This window comes from Myotis nattereri (genome assembly GCF_964212035.1).
Source record: "Myotis nattereri genome assembly, chromosome: 5".
In the NCBI taxonomy this organism is placed as follows: Eukaryota; Metazoa; Chordata; class Mammalia; order Chiroptera; family Vespertilionidae; genus Myotis; species Myotis nattereri.
The window spans coordinates 25,778,328-25,799,078 of NC_138080.1; the positions used below are offsets into that span (position 1 = coordinate 25,778,328).

Here is a 20,751-nt window from a genome sequence, read left to right on the forward strand (position 1 = left end):
AGAACTGAGTGACAAACATATATATTTATCCCCATTCTCTTGACAGCGGGGGTCTTTTAATGCTTCTCTTGGGGAGAAGGGGAGTGGCACCTGCTGAGTCTTAGGCAGACTTGCTTTCTGTCCTCTCCATATCTGTCATTATGTCCATTTTACAGATGAGGGAACCAAGGCAGGCCAAAGTGAGCTCACTTGCAAAGGTCTCAGAAAGGAACACAAGAACCCAGATCTGAGCCCAGGTCCATGGGAAGCCCACAGTCTCTATCATCCCTGTCATCAAGAGCAGAAGGATACAGTAAGGGGCAGAGAGGGGAGTCTGGCTTAGGTTTGGGTTCCTGTAAGTGTGCCTGAGTCTTTCATAGGCCAAGAAAAAGGATCCAATTGGAGGGATTCTGAAAGCCACGGAGCAAGAGGAGAAACCTGAGAGCCTGAGGTCTTAAGTCGGAAGCAAGTGTTTGAGTGGAGACAGGAAGAGTCCCTTTCTTGGAAACAGACAGGAAGGCAAGGAGGGGAGACAGATAAACAGTGAGTGGGGAGGGAGGAAGGTGAGGAGTGCACGTCATCCAGCCACCAGGCAGCATTGCTGAGCACAGCGAGTGCCCCTCGGAGTCTAAGATGGTGGTCAGACATGTGCAAAGGAGTGCGGGGTTGCGTTGCGGGTGGAGAGCACGGGGACGATGGGGGCTGCTTCCCTCTGCGGCACTGACCCTTCCTTCCTAAACCTCTGACACGGATTTGCTCTTCAGCCTCCGATCCTCACAGCGAAACAGGGTTTTAGGTTGTGCTCCTGACCATGCTCTGCCCTGACCTGGGCCACCTCTCCTCAGTGCCTCAGCAGTGCTGGGGGAGGTGGAAATCAAGGTCGGAATGTTCTCGTCCCCCCCACTGCCCACGGCTATCCCAGATATCAAGGAGGGAAACCCCGGGAGCAAAACACAAGATCGAAATGGTGCAGGCAAGGTGCAGAGCCAGAGGGAAGGAATGGAAAAGGCAGCAAAATAATCAGGGAAGAAATGGCTTAAAGAATAAAAGCCCTCAGTGGATAGTCAGCACTGGGCCACAGGGAAAAGCCAGAAGCAACCTAAGTGTTCAACAAATGGGGAATGAGTAACAAACGCCCACACACGCCCATATAAGGAACTCCGCAGGACGTTTTGAAGCAATCTTGAAGAATATTTGCCTGCTGTGGGGAAATGTTCTGCTATTTTGCTACATGAAATGGGAAACCAGGTTACAAAGACGCATGGCATTGGAGAGCTGGGATTCAAAACCAGCTCCACTGCTCTGGCCGGTGGCCCAATGGTTAGTGTCAGCCTGTGTACTGAAGGGTCTTGGGTTCAATTCCCAGTCAAGAGCACATGCCTGGGTTGCGGCTTCACTCCCTACCCCCAGTGGGTAGCAACCAGTCCAAGACACACATCGATGTTTCTCTTTCTCTCTCCCCTCCCTCCCTCTGACCCTCTCTGAAAAGGAATGGAAAAAATATCCTCAGATGAGGATTAATAACAACAAACAAAAAGCTACTCCATCACTTGCTAGCTGTGTGAGCTGGGGCAGAAGATTTAGACTATGCCTCAGTTTCTTCATCCATAATGTGGGGATGAGAATAGAGCTACCATGTTGGTTGTTATCAGAATTAAGTGGGCTCCTACATATCAAGAGCTTAGAACAATGCCTGGTACATATCAGACACTTAATAAATGTTTGCTACTCATTTTTTTGGAAATAGAAATACGTAGGACCGGCTGCTGTGGCTCAGTGGTTGAGCATCAAACCATGAACCAAGAGGACACAGGTTCGATTCCCAGTAGGGCCCATGCCTGGGTTGCAGGCTCGATCCCCAGTGGGGGGTGGTGCAGGAGGCAGTCAATTGATGATGTTTCTCTTTCATCGATATTTCTCTTTCTATCCCTTTCCCTTCCACTCTCTCAAAAATAAATAAATAAATGAATAAATAAATAAATAAATAAAGTTAGGTTGCTCCTATCAGAAGATCTGAACCTAAAACTGAGCCTAATCAGGCTTCTGTCAAGATTTAATTACCAGTTTACAGGGAACTACCATTGGCCAAATCTCAAGTGTGGGATGTGATCTGACGTCTTCCACAAATGAACGTTACAGAAAAAAACAAAGGGGCTGGGGCAGGGGTACAGGGGGAGCCGTTCAAGCAGAATGTGGGGTATTTATGTGTAACATGATATGATGCCTGGGGTTTGCTTTATAAACCCCCAGGAAGAAAATGACAACAGGAGGCAAGAACATGCGGAAGATTCAAGATTAGTTGTATGTTGATAACCACCGAGGCTGGGTCCATTCTACTTTCAAGAAAGTTTGAAAATTCTCATAACAGGAAGCATATAAATTAATAGAAGTTACAAATTCTTGTGAACATTTTGGAAGTATAGCCACAAAGTGCTGACTAGTGGCTATCTGGGGGATTCAGGCTGTGGATGATTTTAGTTTCTTATTTCTACATACAGTTGACTCTTGAACAATGCAGGGGTTAGGGGAGCCTACGTCCAGTGCAGCTGAAAATCCACATATAACTATAGCCAGCTCTCCACATATTCGGGTTCCCAACGGGAGTGAACCCTTGAACAACACAGGTTTGAATAGTGCGGGTCAGTGTAAAATCCATATACAGCATCCTGGATCTGCACAGTTCAAAGCTGTGTTGTTCAAGGGTATTTGTTTTCTCATGTTCCCCAAATGAACGGGTGTTAAATGCATAATTGAAAATTGAATGTATACAAACAGAAGAAAAAGATACATAAGTTCACTTAGAAAAAAAGAAGTTAGAAGGGTTTGCAGTGGTACAGAAAAGCTGTGACTTCTAGGCAGTGGGGAAAAGGGTGATGGGAAAATGTACCTGGGAGCATCTGCTGAGGTTTCAGTAACGAGAACAACAAAAACAAACTTTGTTTTAAAAAAGCAGAGGTGCACCGGCTCTCCAGCTCCACCCCACCTACTTTTCCTGCCCTCCCCTGGCCCTGTGGCCCTCCAGGTCCTCCTCCTTGGCCCTATGGCCTCCCGCTGCCCCACCCCAGGGCCCCCAGCCTCCCACACAGCCACACCTCTTCTCAACGGGAGCAGCTTGTTCTCTAGGACATCCCTGGCATCGGTGCCCTCGTCCATCAGGTCAAGCTTGGTGATGACGCCAATGGTCCGCAGGCCTAAAAGAGCCCAGAGGTGAAGGGCGCTGTTAGGAAGAAGCCCCAGGCCACCACAGGTCCAACAGCCTCCCCCCCACCCCGTCCCCACGCCTCCCCCAAATGCAGTACTACCTGGGACAAGCCACAGTGTCACCTACCCAGGCTCTGGTTTCCCTCATGTGAAATTAACACAGCCACAGCACCAATCCCAGGTAGTTGGCCATAAGAATAAACCTGGTGCGTGGCAAATGTTCAATCAATAAACACTGGCCACCCGGCCAGTGTGGCTCAGTGGTTGAGTATCGACCTATGAACCAGGAAATCACAGTTCGATTCTCAGTTGGGGCATATGCCTGGGTTGCAGGCTTGACCCCCCAGTGAGGGGCCTGTGAGAGGCAACCTATCAATGATCCTCTGTCGTCATTGATATGTCTCTCTCTCTCTTCCTCTCCCTTCCTCTCTGAAATCAATTAAAAAACAAACACTGGCCACCATCAAAGAGAACACTAGTGACTTGGCTGGAATCAAGGATGCCGGCAATGCTCAGGGGAACCTGGAAGAGGGAGCTGCTGTAGGATTTGGTGGTTACCTTGTGGGTCGACCTCCTTGGCCATCTTGAGGGCATCTGAGTTGGCCAGGTCCATGTTGGCAGGGGTCACGGCTAGGATGAGGCTGCTCTCCCGGCTGATGAACTGCAGGATCATGTCCTTGATTTGGTACTCGATGTCTGGGGGTTGGTCCCCCACAGGTACCTTGGTGATGCCTGGGAGGTCTATGAGGGTCAAGTTCAACACTGGAAGGGAAACCAGAAGGAAAGGTCATCAGAGCTGAGGGAGGGGAGGCACACACAGCCACGTCAGCCACTCAGCCCACTTCCCCAAACACCAGGTGCCAGGCCTCACGATTCCTCTTGCTGCTCCAACTGGGTCACACCCTTTGATCCAGTAACGCCCCTTCTGGGATCTTACCCTACAGACACCCTGTGTCTACTCTAGTATCTGATATAGTATCTGATATAGTTTTAAATGAGAACATCTGTATTTGCATACTAAACTTGCTTTAAAAGGCTAAATAAATTTCAACCCAAAGATTCAGCCAATACTAAGGAAGCATTAAAAACAAAAAGATGATACTCTAATAAGAAACACACTCCGAGATGCAAAAACACACAAAAAAGGCATAAATGGTTTTAAATAATGCTACAATTTGAGTAAATATACACATGCATATATTCATAAGTGCTTATATATGCATTATCATTTGAAGAACATGAAATATATTTGCAATATTGGGGGCCAGGGTGGGTATTTACTGTATTTTCTTTTGTAATTTTTTAATATGAGCCACCAATAGACATAATTTATTCAAAAATAAATTTTAAAACTCATCACAAGGATCCCATACTGAGGAGTTAAGAGTCTGCTGGACTATTCCCCAAATGCTATCTAAGTTAGCCATCTGTGCTCTGGCCCGAGGCCATGGATGAGCACAGGCTGCTCTCTCGATGACACAGAGTGTTAAAGGCAGGACTTTTGCAGAGAAATCTTTCTGGGTCCTCTGGAGAAACTGAAAGACCTGGCTGATTTCACTTGTCACTATGTGGCCAGCATCACCTGGAAGCCAAGTGGTATCTGCTCCTTTTAAAGGCAATTCCAAAATAGTCACAGGGATGTAACGCATAGCACGTGGAGTACAGGCGATAATTCTGTCTTAACTATGTATGGTGTCAGGTGGGCACTAAACTTTCGGGGGGTATCACCTAAGTTATATAAATGTCTAACCTCTATGCTGTACACCTGGAACTAATAAACTACTGAATGTCAACTTTAATTAAAATTTTCTTTCAGCCCTAACCGGTTTGGCTCAGTGGATAGAGCGTCGGCTTGCGGACTGAAGGGTCCCAGGTTCGATTCCGGCCAAGGGCATGTACCTTGGTTGCGGGCACATCCCCAGTAGGAGGTGTGCAAGAGGCAGCTGATCAATGTTTCTCTCCCATCGATGTTTCTAACTCTCTATCCCTCTCCCTTCCTCTCTGTAAAATATCAATAAAATATATTTAAAAAAAGAAAAGAAAATTTTCTTTCAATTCAAAATAAATCCATAAAGAAGTAAAAGGAGCGTCTAGCTCCAATTTGCCCCAGTCCCCACCACTCCCGACAGTCTTCCTGGCAGCTGTTTTTCTTAGAGCTGAGATCAGTTTCTCAGTATGACCTTTCTATCAAAAGTGGGAAGTGACAGATCAAGAGGGCTGGGTGGATGTGAGAAAAATGGGAGGGGACATATTCTTTGTGACAGTCAGGCCGACCCAACCTGTGACCGGCGCAGTCAGCTCTCCTCTGCCCCCCGCTGCCCCCGCGATAGGTACGTGCTCATGCTGCCTACCGTGCGGCGAGTAGACCCGCAAGTTGATGGGCACTGGGGAGATGCCTTTGTTGGTCCCCGTGACCCTGTCGGTCTCCGCTTCAATCTCCTGTCGGACTTCATCAAAGTCTGTAAACTTTTTGGACTTGCAGTGCAAAAATTCAGCATATTCTGCAAAGGGAAGAAAGATGTTTAAAATGAGAAAGAGAAGCAGTCTTGTAGCGGGTGGGGAGCAGACCGCCTTGTGGGACAGGTGCTTTGCAAGCAGAGAAAGTGAAGAATCAGTCACAGTCATTCTAGGAATCCACAGAGCAATAGAGTCATCCTCGTGACAAGTATTTGATGGGGGGTGGGGCGCTCCTACAGACCAAGCCCCCTTCCAGACCTCAGGGATTCCACAAGGAGCAAAACTGGCAAAGATCTCATCCCCAGGGAACGGACATTCTCATGAAGCATTTTGCAAAACTACATACACATAGTGACATATTATGAGTAAAAAAAAAAAAAAAATCAACAGATGGATGTGACCACATTTATTCTTTTTGGATGAACAGAATAAAAGAGGAAATATGACATATCACTCAGATCATGGGCTATATACATTTTAAAAAATATATATTTTTAGTGATTTCAGAGAGGAAGGGAAAAGGAGAAAGATAGGAACATCGATGAGAAAGAATCACTGATCAGCTGCCCCCTACTAGGGATCGAGCCCACAACCCAGGTATGTGCCCTGACCAGGAATCGAACAGTGACCTCCTGGTTCATAGGCCAATACTCAACCACTGAGCAACCAGAAGCTGATGAAGCGTCTGCTGTGGTGTCATACACGAGACTGAGTCCCGGGTCAGGATGCAGAACCTCCCTCACCGTGGGTCATGGTGAAAGATGCGAATCTGTGTCCCAGTGTGTTTCCATGCCACCAACACTTGCCAGCTGGCATACGTCCCTGGGATCCGTTTGTCTTTCCCCCAGGCACCCACACGGTATGGGGAATAGAGCACTACTGTTTGCCTCACCAAAGCCTATCTCAATGTCCCGCCGCCCCTCCTGGCTATTCAAGGGGTTCCCCACCTAGACGTGAACCCTTCAGACAAAATGCTTTCTGGGCAGAGCCTCAAGTGGATGTAAGAGGCCACCGCATGCCTTCTGAGCCCAGGCTGTCTGAAAGCCATATTGACACTGAGATGGAGGGGAAAATAAGTAACTAGCAAGGCAGTGCTGGTCCTGTCATCAAGCTAGAGAAATCCAAATCCAGATATGGAATAAAGAATAAAAAATATTCATTGTAGGACATAGGTATTTACTGAGTTTACAGGTATTTACCAAATAATGCCTCAACTTTTCCTTATGTTTGAATTTTCATAGTAAATGTTGGGAACAAGGCTAAGAGATCACGGCTCCTGCCAAACAGAGATGCTAAAAAGAGGGAAATAAGTCACACAGCAAACAGCCTAAAGAGCTGGACCACTACAGAGATGCAAAAATGTGTCCCACAGTGCTTACACAAAGTGAAAAACCAGAAAGCACTTCCATGTCCACCAGGAAGAGACGTGGCTACATAAACCGCAGCACAGGCATATCATCAGCTACCTCAAAAGAAAGGATGGAGGCCTGGCCAGTGGGCTCAGTGGTTAGATCGTCAGCACAGGTACCAAAGGATCTCGGGTTCGATTCCCAGTCAAGGGCACACACGTACCAGGATTGCAGGTTAAATCCCCAGCCCCAGTTGGGGCCCATTTGGGAGGCAACCAATCGATGTCTCTTTCACATAATGTTTCTCTCTCTTTCTCTTTTTCCCCCCCACTTCCTCCCTCCCTTCCATCCTCTCTTTCTCTCCCTCTCTCTCTCTCTCTCTCTCTCTCTCTCTCTAAAATGTAAAAAAAATAAATCAATGGGAAAAATATCCTCAGGTGAGGATTAACCAAAAGAAAGAGAGAGAGAGAGAGAGAGAGAGAGAGAGAGAGAGAGAGAGAGACCTAGAATTTCTACCCACAGGTCACAAGAGAAAAAAAAATGAGTTCAAGGAACTCCTTTCGCCTTCCCATCACAGTAACCTAACAAACTATGACCAACATTCAGCCCTTGTTTTGTGTTGGCCACAGTGTGCTCCTCACAAGTGAACACCTCAGCAGGCAGTCATCTCTGTAATGCCTGTACTACAGATAAGAAAGCTGAGGCCCAGAAAGGTGAAGTGACTTGGCCCAAGTTCAGCAGTGGAGCTGAGATTTGGAGTTCAGATAATCTGTCTGCAGGCAGTGGCTCTCAAGTCACATGGCCATTGTGAAGCCACCTGCGGGCAATTCCTCTCTGAAGCTCTGTAGGATCAGGGGAACCCCATGAGCTCAGATCAACCAGGACCTTGTCCAGCATGGGCACTGGCCACTCAGAGCAGGGGCAATGAGGACACCAGCTGGAGGATCCAGGATCACCCACCCCACCCCCATCAGTTGACCCAGTTCCCAAGGACAGCCACACTCCAGCTCTCCACAGGGACAAGAGGAAACACTCGGCTGCTCTTCCTGCAGCAGCCACCCAAAAATGGAGCAGTTCTCCAACCCCCACAGCAAACCTCGGTTCTTTTCCGGCTCAAGGCCCTGGGCTCAGCACCTTCTAGAGACAATCTCCCTTCAAGGACGAGAGGCATGTGGGATGAGAAAGGTCCCCTGCAGACCTCTGCCCAGCCAAGCCTGGTACCTAGAAGGCCTGGCCCACCTCCTCCTCTCCCAGGGTCTACCTGCCTGTCACTTCTTCTAGGGAGCTTTTTCTGACTCGATGTCACTGGGCATTCCATCCTGCATCTTGGGTGTCTTCCCCCATCAGAGCCAGGTCACTGTGGATCATGTTTATGGGACCAGGACCTGTCAGCTGTGGCCCCCAGGGCCCTGCATGTGCTGGCAGTCTCCAGTCTGTGTGGGTCAAGGATATGTAGGAGACGGTGCTAGAAAGCCCCCGCTTCCTCCCCAGCCTGTCAGTGGGAGCAGAAGGTTCCCTCACCAGCTGCCTTCACCCGCACGCACCCTGGGTCTAATCTGCAGCCTAGGCATGTGCCTGACTGGGAGTCAAACCTGCAACCTTTCGGTGTAAGGGACGACGCTCCAACTAACTGAGCCAGCCAGCTGGGCCTCACCACCTGCCTTCTTTACTGGGCTCCTTGCCACTTTGGAACCGTGTGCTAGGTTCCAGGGTCATACCAACATTAAAAAGCTTCTACCAAGCCTGCTCTCTCCCCGTGGCACTGACTCTTTTAAAGCCAAACCTCGGCCTTCCTCTCCTGGGACCCCTCCATGTCTCCCACCTCACCCGAGTAAAAGCCAGTCTTTACCACGATCTACAAGGCCCTACAAATTTTCCTTCCCCCCCATTTCTGACCTCAACTCACTCCTTCTCCAGTCATGCCAGCTTCCCTGCTCACAACTCCAGGCCTGCTCCCACCTCAGGGCTCTTCTCTCGTCTGCAGGCACGGTCAGGGCTCCCTCCCTCTCCTCATTCAGGCGCTACTTTCTCTGCAGGCCTGCCCGGGCCCCACCTGAAATGACAGGCCCCCCCAGTCTCTTTCCCTCTTCAGTGCCTTATCCTTCTCATCCTCCAAGCACTCCAATACCATTTACCTTCTCATCCTGTGTATTTTCTCTGGTTCCCAGCTGGGAGGTCCACTCCACAGGGCAGGGACCTGATTCTTGTTGTGCACTGTGTCCTCGGGGCTCCTTCTGGGCACACAGTAGGTGGCAATGATTTTATGCATGGCCGAATCACTCTGCTAGAATACGGCTCCCGCTTCAGCTTCTTGGGGTGGCCCAATACCCCCAAAGCCACCAAGCTGGGTATTTAGGAGTCTAGACAGGGAAGGGTCTGGCAGGGCCATCTGTTGTCTTCCCCTCCTTCCCTCCTTCCCAAAGCACTACTTAACGACAGGGGGCGACACAGGCCCAGCCCCGAGCCAGGCTCCTGGTCTGACGGGGAAGATGGACACTGCATAAGCATGTCACAGCAGGTCTGACAGAGGCCCAACTGGGAGGGATGGCCTGCCTGACTCCAACCCCAGTCCATGTGATGGAGGCAGGTAAGGGTAGGGGTAGGCAGAGAGCCTGTGCCTGCACCATCTCACTGAAGTGACATTTCCCCATGTCCTGAGCATGCTCTGTACCTAGAGGAGACTACAAGGAGGGAGGGGCCTGCCTACTGTCCAGGCTCACTCTCTGTACCTTGGTTTCCCCATGAGGAAAATCGAAACAGGAGAAATAGACAAGAAGGGTTATTAGCCAAGGCCTCCAGAACCCTGTATGTGTTCAAATGTGGAGATGACTTAACTATCCATGGTCTCAATAAGTCAGAGGCCTTAGGGTTGAGCTCATCACCCGCGATTCCTGGAGAGCTCCCTCTCAACTCGTTCCCAGCAGCCAGGGCTGAGCTACTGCCCGGTCTGCCTGCCACAGTCCCCACCGCAGAGCGTCGCCGGTCCCCAGCCCAGCTGCTGCGTTTCCAAACCTCTTCCTCATGCGCAGATAACAAAGCCAGTCCCTCCGGTTCCCAGCCCCTGCCACAGTATTTCAACAGCCACACAAACACCCCCACACTCTTAGCCAAGTGCGCTTCCCTGGGAGGAGGGTCAGCATGTGTAATCAGGTCTTGGGGCTCCACGGGACCCAGTCCAGAGCCGGGAGCACAGCAGGAATAAAGGAATAAAGTGGGCCCTTGTCCAGCAGTCACACTGCCAACCCAGAGGAGCCAGCCACCATCGTCCACCGCCGGGCTTCCCGCCTCGTCCTAATTGTGGGGTCAATGAATGCATTTGCAGTACTTTTCTAGAAAGAGGTTCTGCTCACCCCCCTCGTCCCCCCAACTTGTTCCCTGCCTCCTTCAGGTCTCAGCTCTAAACACCCTACACGGGGAGACCCAACCTGACCACCCGATGCCAGCAGCACCCGTCTGTCCCTCTGTCCTCTCCTCCACGGCACTCCTCACACTGCCACACCATATGCTCGCATGTCCCCTACTAGAGCTGGAATTTCCAGAGAGGGACTGTGGAGGACTTGGTTTTGGTCATACTCTCCCTGGTGCCTGGTACAGAATAGTTGCTTAATAAAACCTTACTGAGAAGCCTATTACAAAGCATTAGGTACTGTAAGCTGGGAGGACATCAGCCCATGAAAGCAAGGTCATAAGTTCACTTTCCTGCCCTCGCCGGCTTGGCTCAGTGGATATAGCATCAGCCTGCAGACTGAAGAGTCCCAGGTTCGATTCCGGCCAAAGGCACATGCCTGGGTTGCGTGCTAGATCCCCAGTGAGGGGAGGGGGGGGCGGTGCAGAAGGCACCTGATCAGTGATTCTCTCTCATCATTGATGTTTCTATCTCTCTCTCATTCTCCCTTCCTCTATGAAATCAATAAAGAAAATTTTTTTTTTTTTAAAAGATCACCTTTGATCCTGGGATCGGCATCCGCACGCCATCTGCTCCGCTCAGACACCATGAACCCCAACTCCCAGCGCTTCGTCTTCCCTAACGCCCGCAACAGAGTGTCCTCATCCTATGAGGTGCTCAAGGGGGAACATGAGGTGCCTGTGCTGGGGGGTCCCCAGAACTCAATGGCAGCAAGTACGACGGTGATCAACATCCAGACTGACACAGTGGTGCCCGACCACATGTTCAACACCCTCTTCTTCAACCCCTGCTGCCTGGGCTTCGTGGCATTCACCTACTCCGTGAAGTCTAGGGACCGGAAGATGGTGGGAGACGTTATTGGGGCCCAGAGCTATGCGTCCACCGCCAAGTGCCTGAACAGCTGGGCTTTGGTCTTGGGCCTCCTTGTCATACTTGTGGTCATCATTGCGGTCATTGTGATTTTCACCACTGCAGTGAATCGTGGCTATGTGGGTTCCTATCACCTGCCCCAAGACTGGAGTTCAATAAAGCACATGTATGTGACAAAAAAAAAAACACAAAAAAACACCTTCCCTACCCCAAAGGCAGAGTAGGTCACTGCTGGCATTTCTTCTTGTTTGTTTCTTTTTTGTTAATCCTCACCCCAGGATATTTTTTCTATTGTCTTTTTTAGAGAGAATGGAAGGATGGGAAGAAGTGGGGTTGGGGGTGGGGGGAGAGAGAAACAACATGGATGTGAAAGACACATGGATTGGTTGCCTCCTGCACAGGCTCCAACCAGGGCCTGGGGATCAAACCCGCAACCCAGGTATGTGCCCTTGACCCGGAATTGAACCCAAGATCCTTGACTGCGTGGGCCGATGCTCTAACCATTGAGCATACTAGCCAGGGCTCCTTCTCTTTTTTGTTTTTCTTTTCTCTCTCTCCCTCTTCTTCTTTGTTTGTTTGCTTGTTTGTATTTCTTAAGAATTGTGAAATATCTTGCTAGAATAACATGCTTCTCAGGCCTGGAGAAGGTGAGTCAGGTGTCACATGATTTGGGGAGATGACAGGAGGAAGATAGGGATGTAGGACTACCTAGCCTCACCCATCTATCAAGACCTCAGTTTCCGAACAATGAAAAGCAACAACATAAAACCCAGTGCTGGGATGAGAGAAAGCAATGAAATCCACAGTGCTGGGCCCATGGGAACACACAAATAGCTCAGTTGCCGGATTGGGGGCACTTGCAAAGTTGTTGGGAGTCTCAGTGGTCTATGCGGAGGGGCTCTGCCATAATTTTCGTGCCTAGATCCCATCTCTTGTCCATTCTGACCCAGCAAAGAGCAGAACCACGAGGCTGACTTTCTGGAAGCGGGAGATGGGGTCTGCCTTCTCCATACCAGGCACCAACAGGCATGCTGGTCCTGCTGACATGGCACAGGAGGAATGACATGGGGCTCAAACATACTTGGGAGACCCTGAGTACCACAGGATCTAACAGACCCAATTTCCAGGGACCTGGATCTGATCTCCAGGGACTTTTCAGAGCCTTTAGCCGAACAAGAAGGGACAAAGCACATGGTATCTCCCAAGTTCGTTTGGTCCTCAAGCTCCTTCTGACTTGAGACAAGCTGAGAACATCTCCCAGTCTAGGACACATTGCCACTGGGAAGCTGCGATACTGTGATTCATAGTAAGAAATATATTTAGTCTTCTCTCCATTCCTGGCACAGAGCTCCTAAAATCCTTAGAAACTCCTAAGTGATAAGAGCCATAAAGGAGTCTCTATTCATAACAAGCCCCTTTCAACCACACCTGAGTTTATGAAGGGAACCAACCTCGTGATTAGAGAATTGGAACTTTCAGTCCCACCCTGTGACGTCTAGGAGGGTACAGGCTAGAGGTTGAATCCACCACCAATAAGGAATGATTTCATCATTCACGTCTACATGATGAAGCTTCCACAAAAACCCAAAGGAACAGATTTGGAGAGCTTCCGGGTTAGTGAACACATGGGGGTGCTGATGGAGTGTCTGGGAGCTCCAAGCCACTTCCCTATACCTTGCCCTGTGCATCTCTTCCATCTGGCTATTCCCGAGTTATCTATTCTTCTAATAAACTGAAAATCTAGTGAGTAAGATGTTTCTCTGAATTCTGTGAGCCACTCTGGAAACTTAAGGAGGGGGTCACTGGAACCTCTGATCTATAGCCAATCAGTCAAAAGCACAGATGACAATCTGGACTTGTAACTAGTGTCTATGGGGGTGGGCGGGGTACAGTCCTGTGGGCCTGAGCCTTTAACCTGTGGGATCTGAAGGTAGGTAGTATCAGAATGAGTTAAACTGCAGGATACCTGGGAAGTGCCCACTAAAATTGGGAGAACTGCTTGGTGATATGGGAGAAGGGTACACATTGGAGAAGGTGACAGCCCTGCTGGCATCCCAGTCAGCCCGTAGGCAACCCCTCGCCAGCTCCCAGCTTGGTTTCCTCTTGGAGACACAAGGTGCACACCCAACTGCTGCAGAGGCTCTAGGCTTTATAGAAAGAGCCCTGGCAGAGCCTGGCTCATGGGAGAAGGCACAGCAGTCATTGATAAAACCGCCCACAGAAGAGAAGGGGCACAGCAGCAGCCCTTAGGGCAGTGGTTCTCAACCTGTGGGTCGACCCCTTTGGCGGTCGAACGACCCTTTCACAGGGGTCGCCTAAGACCATCCTGCATATCAGACACTTACATTACGATTCATAACAGTAGCAACATGACAGTTATGAAGTAGCAACGAAAATAATTTTATGGTTGGGTCCCAACATGAGGAACTGTATTTAAAGGGCCAGAAGGTTGAGAACCACTGCCTTAGAGCATTGGCCTAGGCACCTGGCCAATGCTGATGGAGCACCTACTGGGTGCCAGGCCTTGGGCTGGGCACGGGGGCGCGGGAAGGAAGCAATGGACAACGCAGATCAGCATCCCCGCTCTTGTGCCACTGGTGCTGGAGCAAGGCCAGAAAGAGACCACTAAGAAAAGCAAAGAACAAGATGATGTCACATAACATGGGATGCAGAGGAAATGCAGCAGCACTGGCTGGAGGGCTCCCCGAGGGGAGCGGGAGGGCGGACGGTGCATGGTGTTTCCGGCAGGGAGCACAGTGAGGATGAAGGCCTGAGACAGAAACAAATGAGCTGCGCGTGAGGATGAGGAGAGAGATGTGGCTGCCGCTGGCAACCAAGAGGAGGTAAGGTCCCAGAGGCCAACGGGGCCCCGCCAGGACCTCAAAGCCATGGGAGGGAGGCTAGGAACCAAGTCCTGACATCCCCTCTCTGGTTCCTGTGTGCCCAGCCAAGGTCAAGGACAGGAAGGGAGGCTCAGGAGGCCCTAGTCATCCACATTCCAGACAAGAACAGTCCTCAGCACTTAGTGTTTACAAGGCCCAGGGGTGGTGCCTGAGGAGGAGCAGGGTTCACTCAGGAGCCTCCAAACCCTGGTAAGCTGCAGTCTGAGGTAATTTTCAACCTAAGCTGATTAAAAATAATGGCTCACTGACACCAGTCTGGACGAGGAGAAGCTGGGCACCACTGGGTGTCGCAGGAGTCAGAGGGGGAGGAATGAGGCCCAGTCTCAGGGCCACACCACAGCCACACGGGGTGCACTGTCGCCCCATTAGTACAGGGTGGCAGCTCTAAAGTCATGGCCCAGAGATCCAGCCGGACAAAAGGTCAATCTCTAGGAACAACACAGCCCCAAGGCCGTAACCCCAGGAGCCCTAGCCATCACTTCATCCCCCACTGCACTGAGCTTCCTCCCTCCTATTAGTGGGGAATCCCACCTCCCACCTGCCTAGCCCAACCCCAGGACCTCTGCTGTTTGGTGTCTTGGTGGCCTCCCCACCTTGAGGTCACTCTAGATTGCCCTTCACACCCAAGGCACCACCTCGGGCCAGGCCCCATCACTTCTCGCCAGGCTACCCTCTCCCTGGCCTCCCGGCCCATACTCCTGCTCCTGGCCGTCCCTCCTCCACAAAGCCAGTGGGCTGAGCTGCTCTCCCCACCCCGCATGCCCTTCAGGCTCCCACTGCCTGAATCCTTCACCACCCCTGACAGGCTGTGCCACCTGCTTCCGGCCCTCCCCAGACTCATCTCACAGCTGCACACACACTGTTGGCCCTGCCTAGAGTGTTCTCCCTGGGCCTCTGGGCCAAAGTACAGCTGGTGCCCAGTATACTCTCTGCAATGCTCTGTTGCTTTCCCCTCTCAGCCTGGCTGGGCTCAGGGAGCACCAGGACTCTCAGAGGACTCACAGTGCCTCGCTGGTGTCGGAACCAGGCCCAGCACAAAGTGGCCACACATCTACTTGGATCGTTAAGAGACCTAGAATGCCATGGTCAGGTGGGGGAGGGGAGTATGGGAACTGGGACACAGCAAAGGCCACTCCCATGTGGGACACCAGGACCCTTCTCCCACATCCCAGCCCAACAGGATCCAAGTACATCTCCATCTCCATGGCTGCCACCCCATCCCTACCTGTCCCGGGGCACCTGCTCCCGCCTCCTCTTGGGTCCCCTGCCCCTGAGCATGTCCCTGTGGTCTCTTCTCCACAAGCAGCTACAGGATCTGGTCAAGTCACACCTTGGTCTACGGCCACACTTCCCAAGAGTGAATTTAAGATGGGGCTTTCAAGATAACCCTCCATCGTGCCCTCAGGACAGTGGTTTCAGCTCAGAGGCCTCAGTTCAGTCTTCTGTGAAGTGGGGACGACAGGAACGAAGATTTCAATATCAATCTGCATTAGGCACGAGGCAGATAATCTGGGTCAAGTTCCTGCCCTTGGTGCTCCCACCAGGGCACTGCTCGTCACGTGCTTCTCCTTCCCGCAGAAGGAATTTCAGTTCCTCCAACAGGCCACTCTGGGCACGGGGATCTCATGATCCTCACACACTCTCTGCTGGGAAGGAGAGCTCCCTTCCCCAGCATACCTATCCTACTTGTCAGCCTCAACTCACACATTAATTCTTTGGAAAAGTTCACGATAATCGAGGGATGTCCCCACCCCCCCCCCCCCCCACCACCACACTTGTTCCCATCTGATAAAGGCCAGGCCTGTGTCGCACTCTTTGTCCCTCCAGCCAAGTCTTCCTCATCTGTCCCCCGCCACTAAAGGGAGTACCAGGAGGGCAGGTGGTAGGTCCTGATCCTGCTCACCTGGGTGCCCCAGCCCTGGACCAGCCTGGGGTACATGGTACATGGCCAGGGGACCACCGCTGGGTGACAGCCACTGTGGAGGTGCTCACCTGTTCTCCCAGCAAGCTCTCCCCAAACAGGCTGGCAGCAAGCACAAAACTGCAGCTGTTGGGTCAGCACTCCTCAGCGCTGTTCTAAGATGTACTTAGACTGAATAACATGGTCTTTGCCACAACAAAGAGGTGCTATTATTATCTCCTCTGTTCAGGCAGGAAACATGGCTGTGAGCAGCAGTCCCTGCCCAGGGACAGACAGCCAGTAAGCTGCAGAGCCAGGATCTGAACCTGGGCAGTCTTACTAGTAGCTCCCAGCTCCCATCTACAGGTCAGAGGATTTCCCAGTATGGCCAGGGGCCAAAAGCATCAGCAATACCCTGGAAACTCATTAAAACGCAGACTATTACCCTTCTACCTCAACAACCTGCAAAATGGGAAGCAGAAACCCAGTAGGCCAAGCCCTCTGTGACTAATCCATGTGAACTCTGAAACACGCTGCTCTGCAGCTGCCCGTCCAGGAACAGCTGATTGGCCAGCTGAACCCAGAGGAGGCAGCCCATTGGCTTACCCTCAGAAAGAGGAGCTGGGCCAATCTGATGCAGCCTCTCATCAGTCACGCCCTCCCATGGCAAATGGGTAGGGTGGGACTAGGGCACAGCTGAGAGCCTGGTCAGAGGTCTAACCTCAAATTTCAGATCTGGAGTCCACGAGGACGGCAAGTAATTTGGCTAAGCCTCAGTTTCCCATCTGTAAAATGGATGTTTTTGTTGCCTTTCCAGTACTGAACTGGCCAGGGCTGACACTCCAGGTCATGGGGAAGCAGCATGGAGACTCTGCACTGAGACCCCTAGGGGTTCTAGAGCAGTGGTCGGCAAACTCATTAGTCAACAGAGCCAAATATCAACAGTACAACGATTGAAATTTCTTTTGAGAGCCAAATTTTTTAAACTTAAACTATAAAGGTAGGTACACTGTTATTAACTTAATCAGGGTACTCCTAAGGCTTAGGAAGAGCCACACGTGGCTCACGAGCCGGAGTTTGCCATGGCTCTAGAGAGAAAAGAGAACCCGCCCCAGGTATTCCCCTCACCCAGTGCACCTTCTGAACTGAGATGCTTTCGAGAGAGGCCTGAGTGGGTTTCAAGCTGCGAGATATGCCCATGTCAAGTCAGACTTGCACAAGAAGAACAGAAATAAACTTGAGGCTACCGTGAGGAGTATAGAAAAAAAAAAAATCTCCATGTGGAAGATTCTTTATTCAATTCAAGCAACTGAAATTCACAAGAAAGAAAAAAAAAAAAAGGAATTCCTTCTGTGGGTCTCTCCCAAAAGTCAATGTTGTGATTAAAGAAGAAATGGCAGGGATGCTGCTGTAACGCAAACGGGAAACGTAACAATGGAGCGTAGCAGGGGACTGATCAGAGCAGCTGTAAATCAGCCAGGGGGGATATTTGGGGACAACTGGCAACCTGTATGGACTGGACATTAAATAACATGCAGGACTGATTACTTTTCTTGGTGGGGTCTGTGACTGCAAAATGGCCCAACTGCAAGGGATGGGGCACTGAAGCATTTGGGGTTAAGTGTCACAACGTCTGCTACTGATTTTGAAAGCGTTTAACATGTTATCTACAATACAGCCAGCACATATGTACCCGGCAGCCTGGTCATGACTGGGGATGCTGGGGTGGGTGTACATGTTCAGTGAACTGTGCTTCAACTTCCCTGCACACGTGGAAAACATGAACTCAAACCCAAACAACAGTCCAGCCATCAGAGCCCCCATCATAAGACCCCTGGCTCCTGCAGGACACAGTGACCCCCCCCCCATTCACTTCCTGTTACAGCTTTGACTCATCCCACCATACCTGTTTTTGAGAAGATGAGCTGCAGAATGAGAGGCCGCCGGGTGACAATTCCCGAACCTCGAGGAAGGAAGTCCCTGTGGGAGGAGGAAGGAACAGAAATTACTCATGAAGCCAGTTTGCAGGACAGGAAGTGTGACCACACGTGGTGGCGCAATCCCCTCTTGCATTTTGGGTGACCTCAGCAAAGACACCAACTCCAACGGGGCACGGGGGGATGCTCTGGCTTTGGAGGATCCGGAGGCAGGAGAGAGGCAGATGACCGAAGGCTGGTAACAAATGAACCACTTCCCTCTAGCTGGCTGCTCCAGCCCCAGCATGCCAAACGGCCCTTTCCTTAACAAGTATTTGAACCATCTCTCCCAGACCCAAAGAGATCAGTACAGTTTCTACATATATGTTTTAAGTTAATATAATGCCACATGTATGCTATAAAGATTAAAAGGAAAGTAGCTGGTGACAAAATATGATGTTTCATATCCCAAAATGACAAATAGAGGCAGGAAGTGGATCAGTGATGCCCCAGGGGTGGAAAATGGAGGAGGGAGCTTTCGGGGGTGATGAAAATGTTCTAAAACTGGACTGTGGTGACGTTTGCTAATATTTACGGTAAATTTACAAAAAATCACTGCGTTTGCAATGGATGACTTTCCTAGTATGTAAATGATTCCTCAGTGCAGTTTAATGAAAAATACATATGCCATGTATTTAACTACAGAAACACTCAGGCACTACCTGCACCGACTCACACTATTACACGTGGATGCATGCAGAGTGGGAAGACTGGAAGCCACCCTGGACCATTAAGGAAGGAAAGCAAAGGAGCAGAAGGCCAAGCAGGCACTGAAGTAGAAGTGGCATTTTGAGACTTTTAAAGCCTGAAAAGGACTCTTGTTTCATGTAAAACAGAGAAAGGTTCTATCTAGACTCAGGGAATTTCAAACAATGTTTGTACCAAGATAAACATTTGGATTATCTGAAATCTGTGCAGGACATAGGACAATTGGGGCTGGACAGGCGTGCAGCTGTGCCTCATATGGCAAGACAGCAGCGGCCCTGAGTTCCCAGCCTAGTGCATTGGTGCCACCTTGCTCCCCAATACTGTGACAACTATAGTGTCTCAGGGGCACCCTATTTGTGTTGGGGACCCCTGTTGGGACCCTAGAGAGTGCCAGAGGGGGCAGTTTTTTTTTCACTGCTGACCCATATTCCATTGCATGAATGGACCACAGTTTGTTTACCCATTCAGTAGGTGATGGGATGTTTGGGGGTCTTTCCAAGTTCAGGTCCATAATAAAGCTGCTATGAACATTCTCACTCGTGCCTTTTGTTGACATATGCCCTTGTTTCGCCTGCTGAGGCACAGAGTAGACTTGAAGTTGAACAGGCAAAACCAGTCTCTGCTGACAGAAATCGGAGCAGTTGTTTCCCTCTGAGGTAACTGACTGGTAGGCGTATGAGAGAACTTCTGGGGTGATGACAGCACCCTCTGTTGTGATCTGTCTAGTGATTACCTGGGTGGACATGCATTTATTTTAAAAATCAAAGTATACACTTAAGATTGGGCGAGCTCCTGTATCTAAGTTAAATCTCAGTAAAAGGTCAAACGTATAAATAAGTCCAAGAGGACATGCTCATGACTCAGGAAAAGTGCAGAGGCCCTGGCCAGGGAGCTCAGTTGGTTAGAGTGTCGTCTGATACACCAAGGTTGAGGGTTCAATCCCCAGTCAGGGCACAAACAAGAAGCAAAAAATGAATGCATAAATAAGCGGAACAACAAATCGATGTCTCTCTTCCTCTCTCTCTTTCTCTCCCCCCCCCTTCCTCCCTCTCCCTTCCTTTCTCTCTCTAAAAATCAATCAATATAAAAATATAATAAACCTCGGGAAAGTACAAACAGCCCATTAAAATTTCCTCACAAAATCATTACAATCATGTTAGTTTCCCAGTAAGAGTAGCTCAGATCTAAAGAACTTTAAAGCCTATGGGGGTGGGCCATAATTTATTTAATTAATAAATTCATTTATTAATTAAATAAATTAGGGCCCATTCACACTACTGTGGAGACACACACACACACACACACACACACACAAGCTTTTTATCTCCTGACTTCCATCTGGATATACTGAAGAAAACAAAAGATGCAGAAATAAATGTGTGTGTTCTGCAACTAAAGGAAAAAACAACAACAAAATCGAGCCCATGGAAGCCGGGGCCTGCTGGGAAGGAAAAATCATTGCATGTTCTGGAACATCCTTGAATTGTGCATTATCAACCATATGGATTACTGATTCTAAAAAATTACTTTCAAAAAAATGTAGTTAACTGTTGTCGAGTGCCCACCGTATACCAGACAAGGAGCTGAGAACTTTCCATGGATTTACCTACTTAACCATGATGAGAACCACAAAGATGAGTCTGCAACCAGGCCCAGAGGACAGGCAGCTCTGCAAGGTCACCCAGTGACCAGGAGTGGCGTGAGCATGAGCGTAACCCATGGGGTCTGAGCCTCTGACCACCAGGTCATCAGGCCTCTGGGCCCAAACATCTGACACAGAAGCCGCCAGCGTCTCCCCAGCCAGGGCCAGGCCTTCTGCCACTGGTGCTGGTACGTGTGTCCTCTGTGACTGCTCTGGACATGTCTTGGGGCGGGGGGGTGTCAGCACCATGAGCACAATGGTGACACCACAGCCATGGACTGGACAATGAGAGCCTGAGAGCACGAGGGCTAGCATGATGCCCAAGAGAAGCCAGACAGCTCTGGGCACACACAGGGGAAG

General features: G+C 50.2%; 2 protein-coding genes across 9 annotated transcripts in view; one reads left to right on the forward strand and one right to left on the reverse strand.

The window, feature by feature from the left end:
* Window positions 1–20,751, reverse strand: part of DNM2 (dynamin 2) — an 85,768-nt gene that overhangs the window by 38,433 nt on the left and 26,584 nt on the right. For all 8 annotated transcript variants that reach the window (XM_081092089.1, XM_081092090.1, XM_081092087.1 and 5 more), the window contains exons 2-5: window positions 17,972–18,045; window positions 5,532–5,681; window positions 3,739–3,942; window positions 3,072–3,170 (exon numbers count right to left, since the gene is read on the reverse strand). In XM_081092089.1, coding sequence (XP_080948215.1) covers window positions 3,072–3,170; window positions 3,739–3,942; window positions 5,532–5,681; window positions 17,972–18,045 — 527 coding nt within the window. The remainder of the gene's footprint in view (window positions 1–3,071; window positions 3,171–3,738; window positions 3,943–5,531; window positions 5,682–17,971; window positions 18,046–20,751) is intronic.
* On the forward strand, window positions 10,926–13,475 carry LOC308520755 (interferon-induced transmembrane protein 3-like). Its single transcript, XM_081093472.1, has one exon. It carries the CDS (start codon window positions 10,980–10,982, stop codon window positions 11,484–11,486), a length of 507 nt encoding a protein of 168 aa, XP_080949598.1. The 5' UTR covers window positions 10,926–10,979; the 3' UTR covers window positions 11,487–13,475.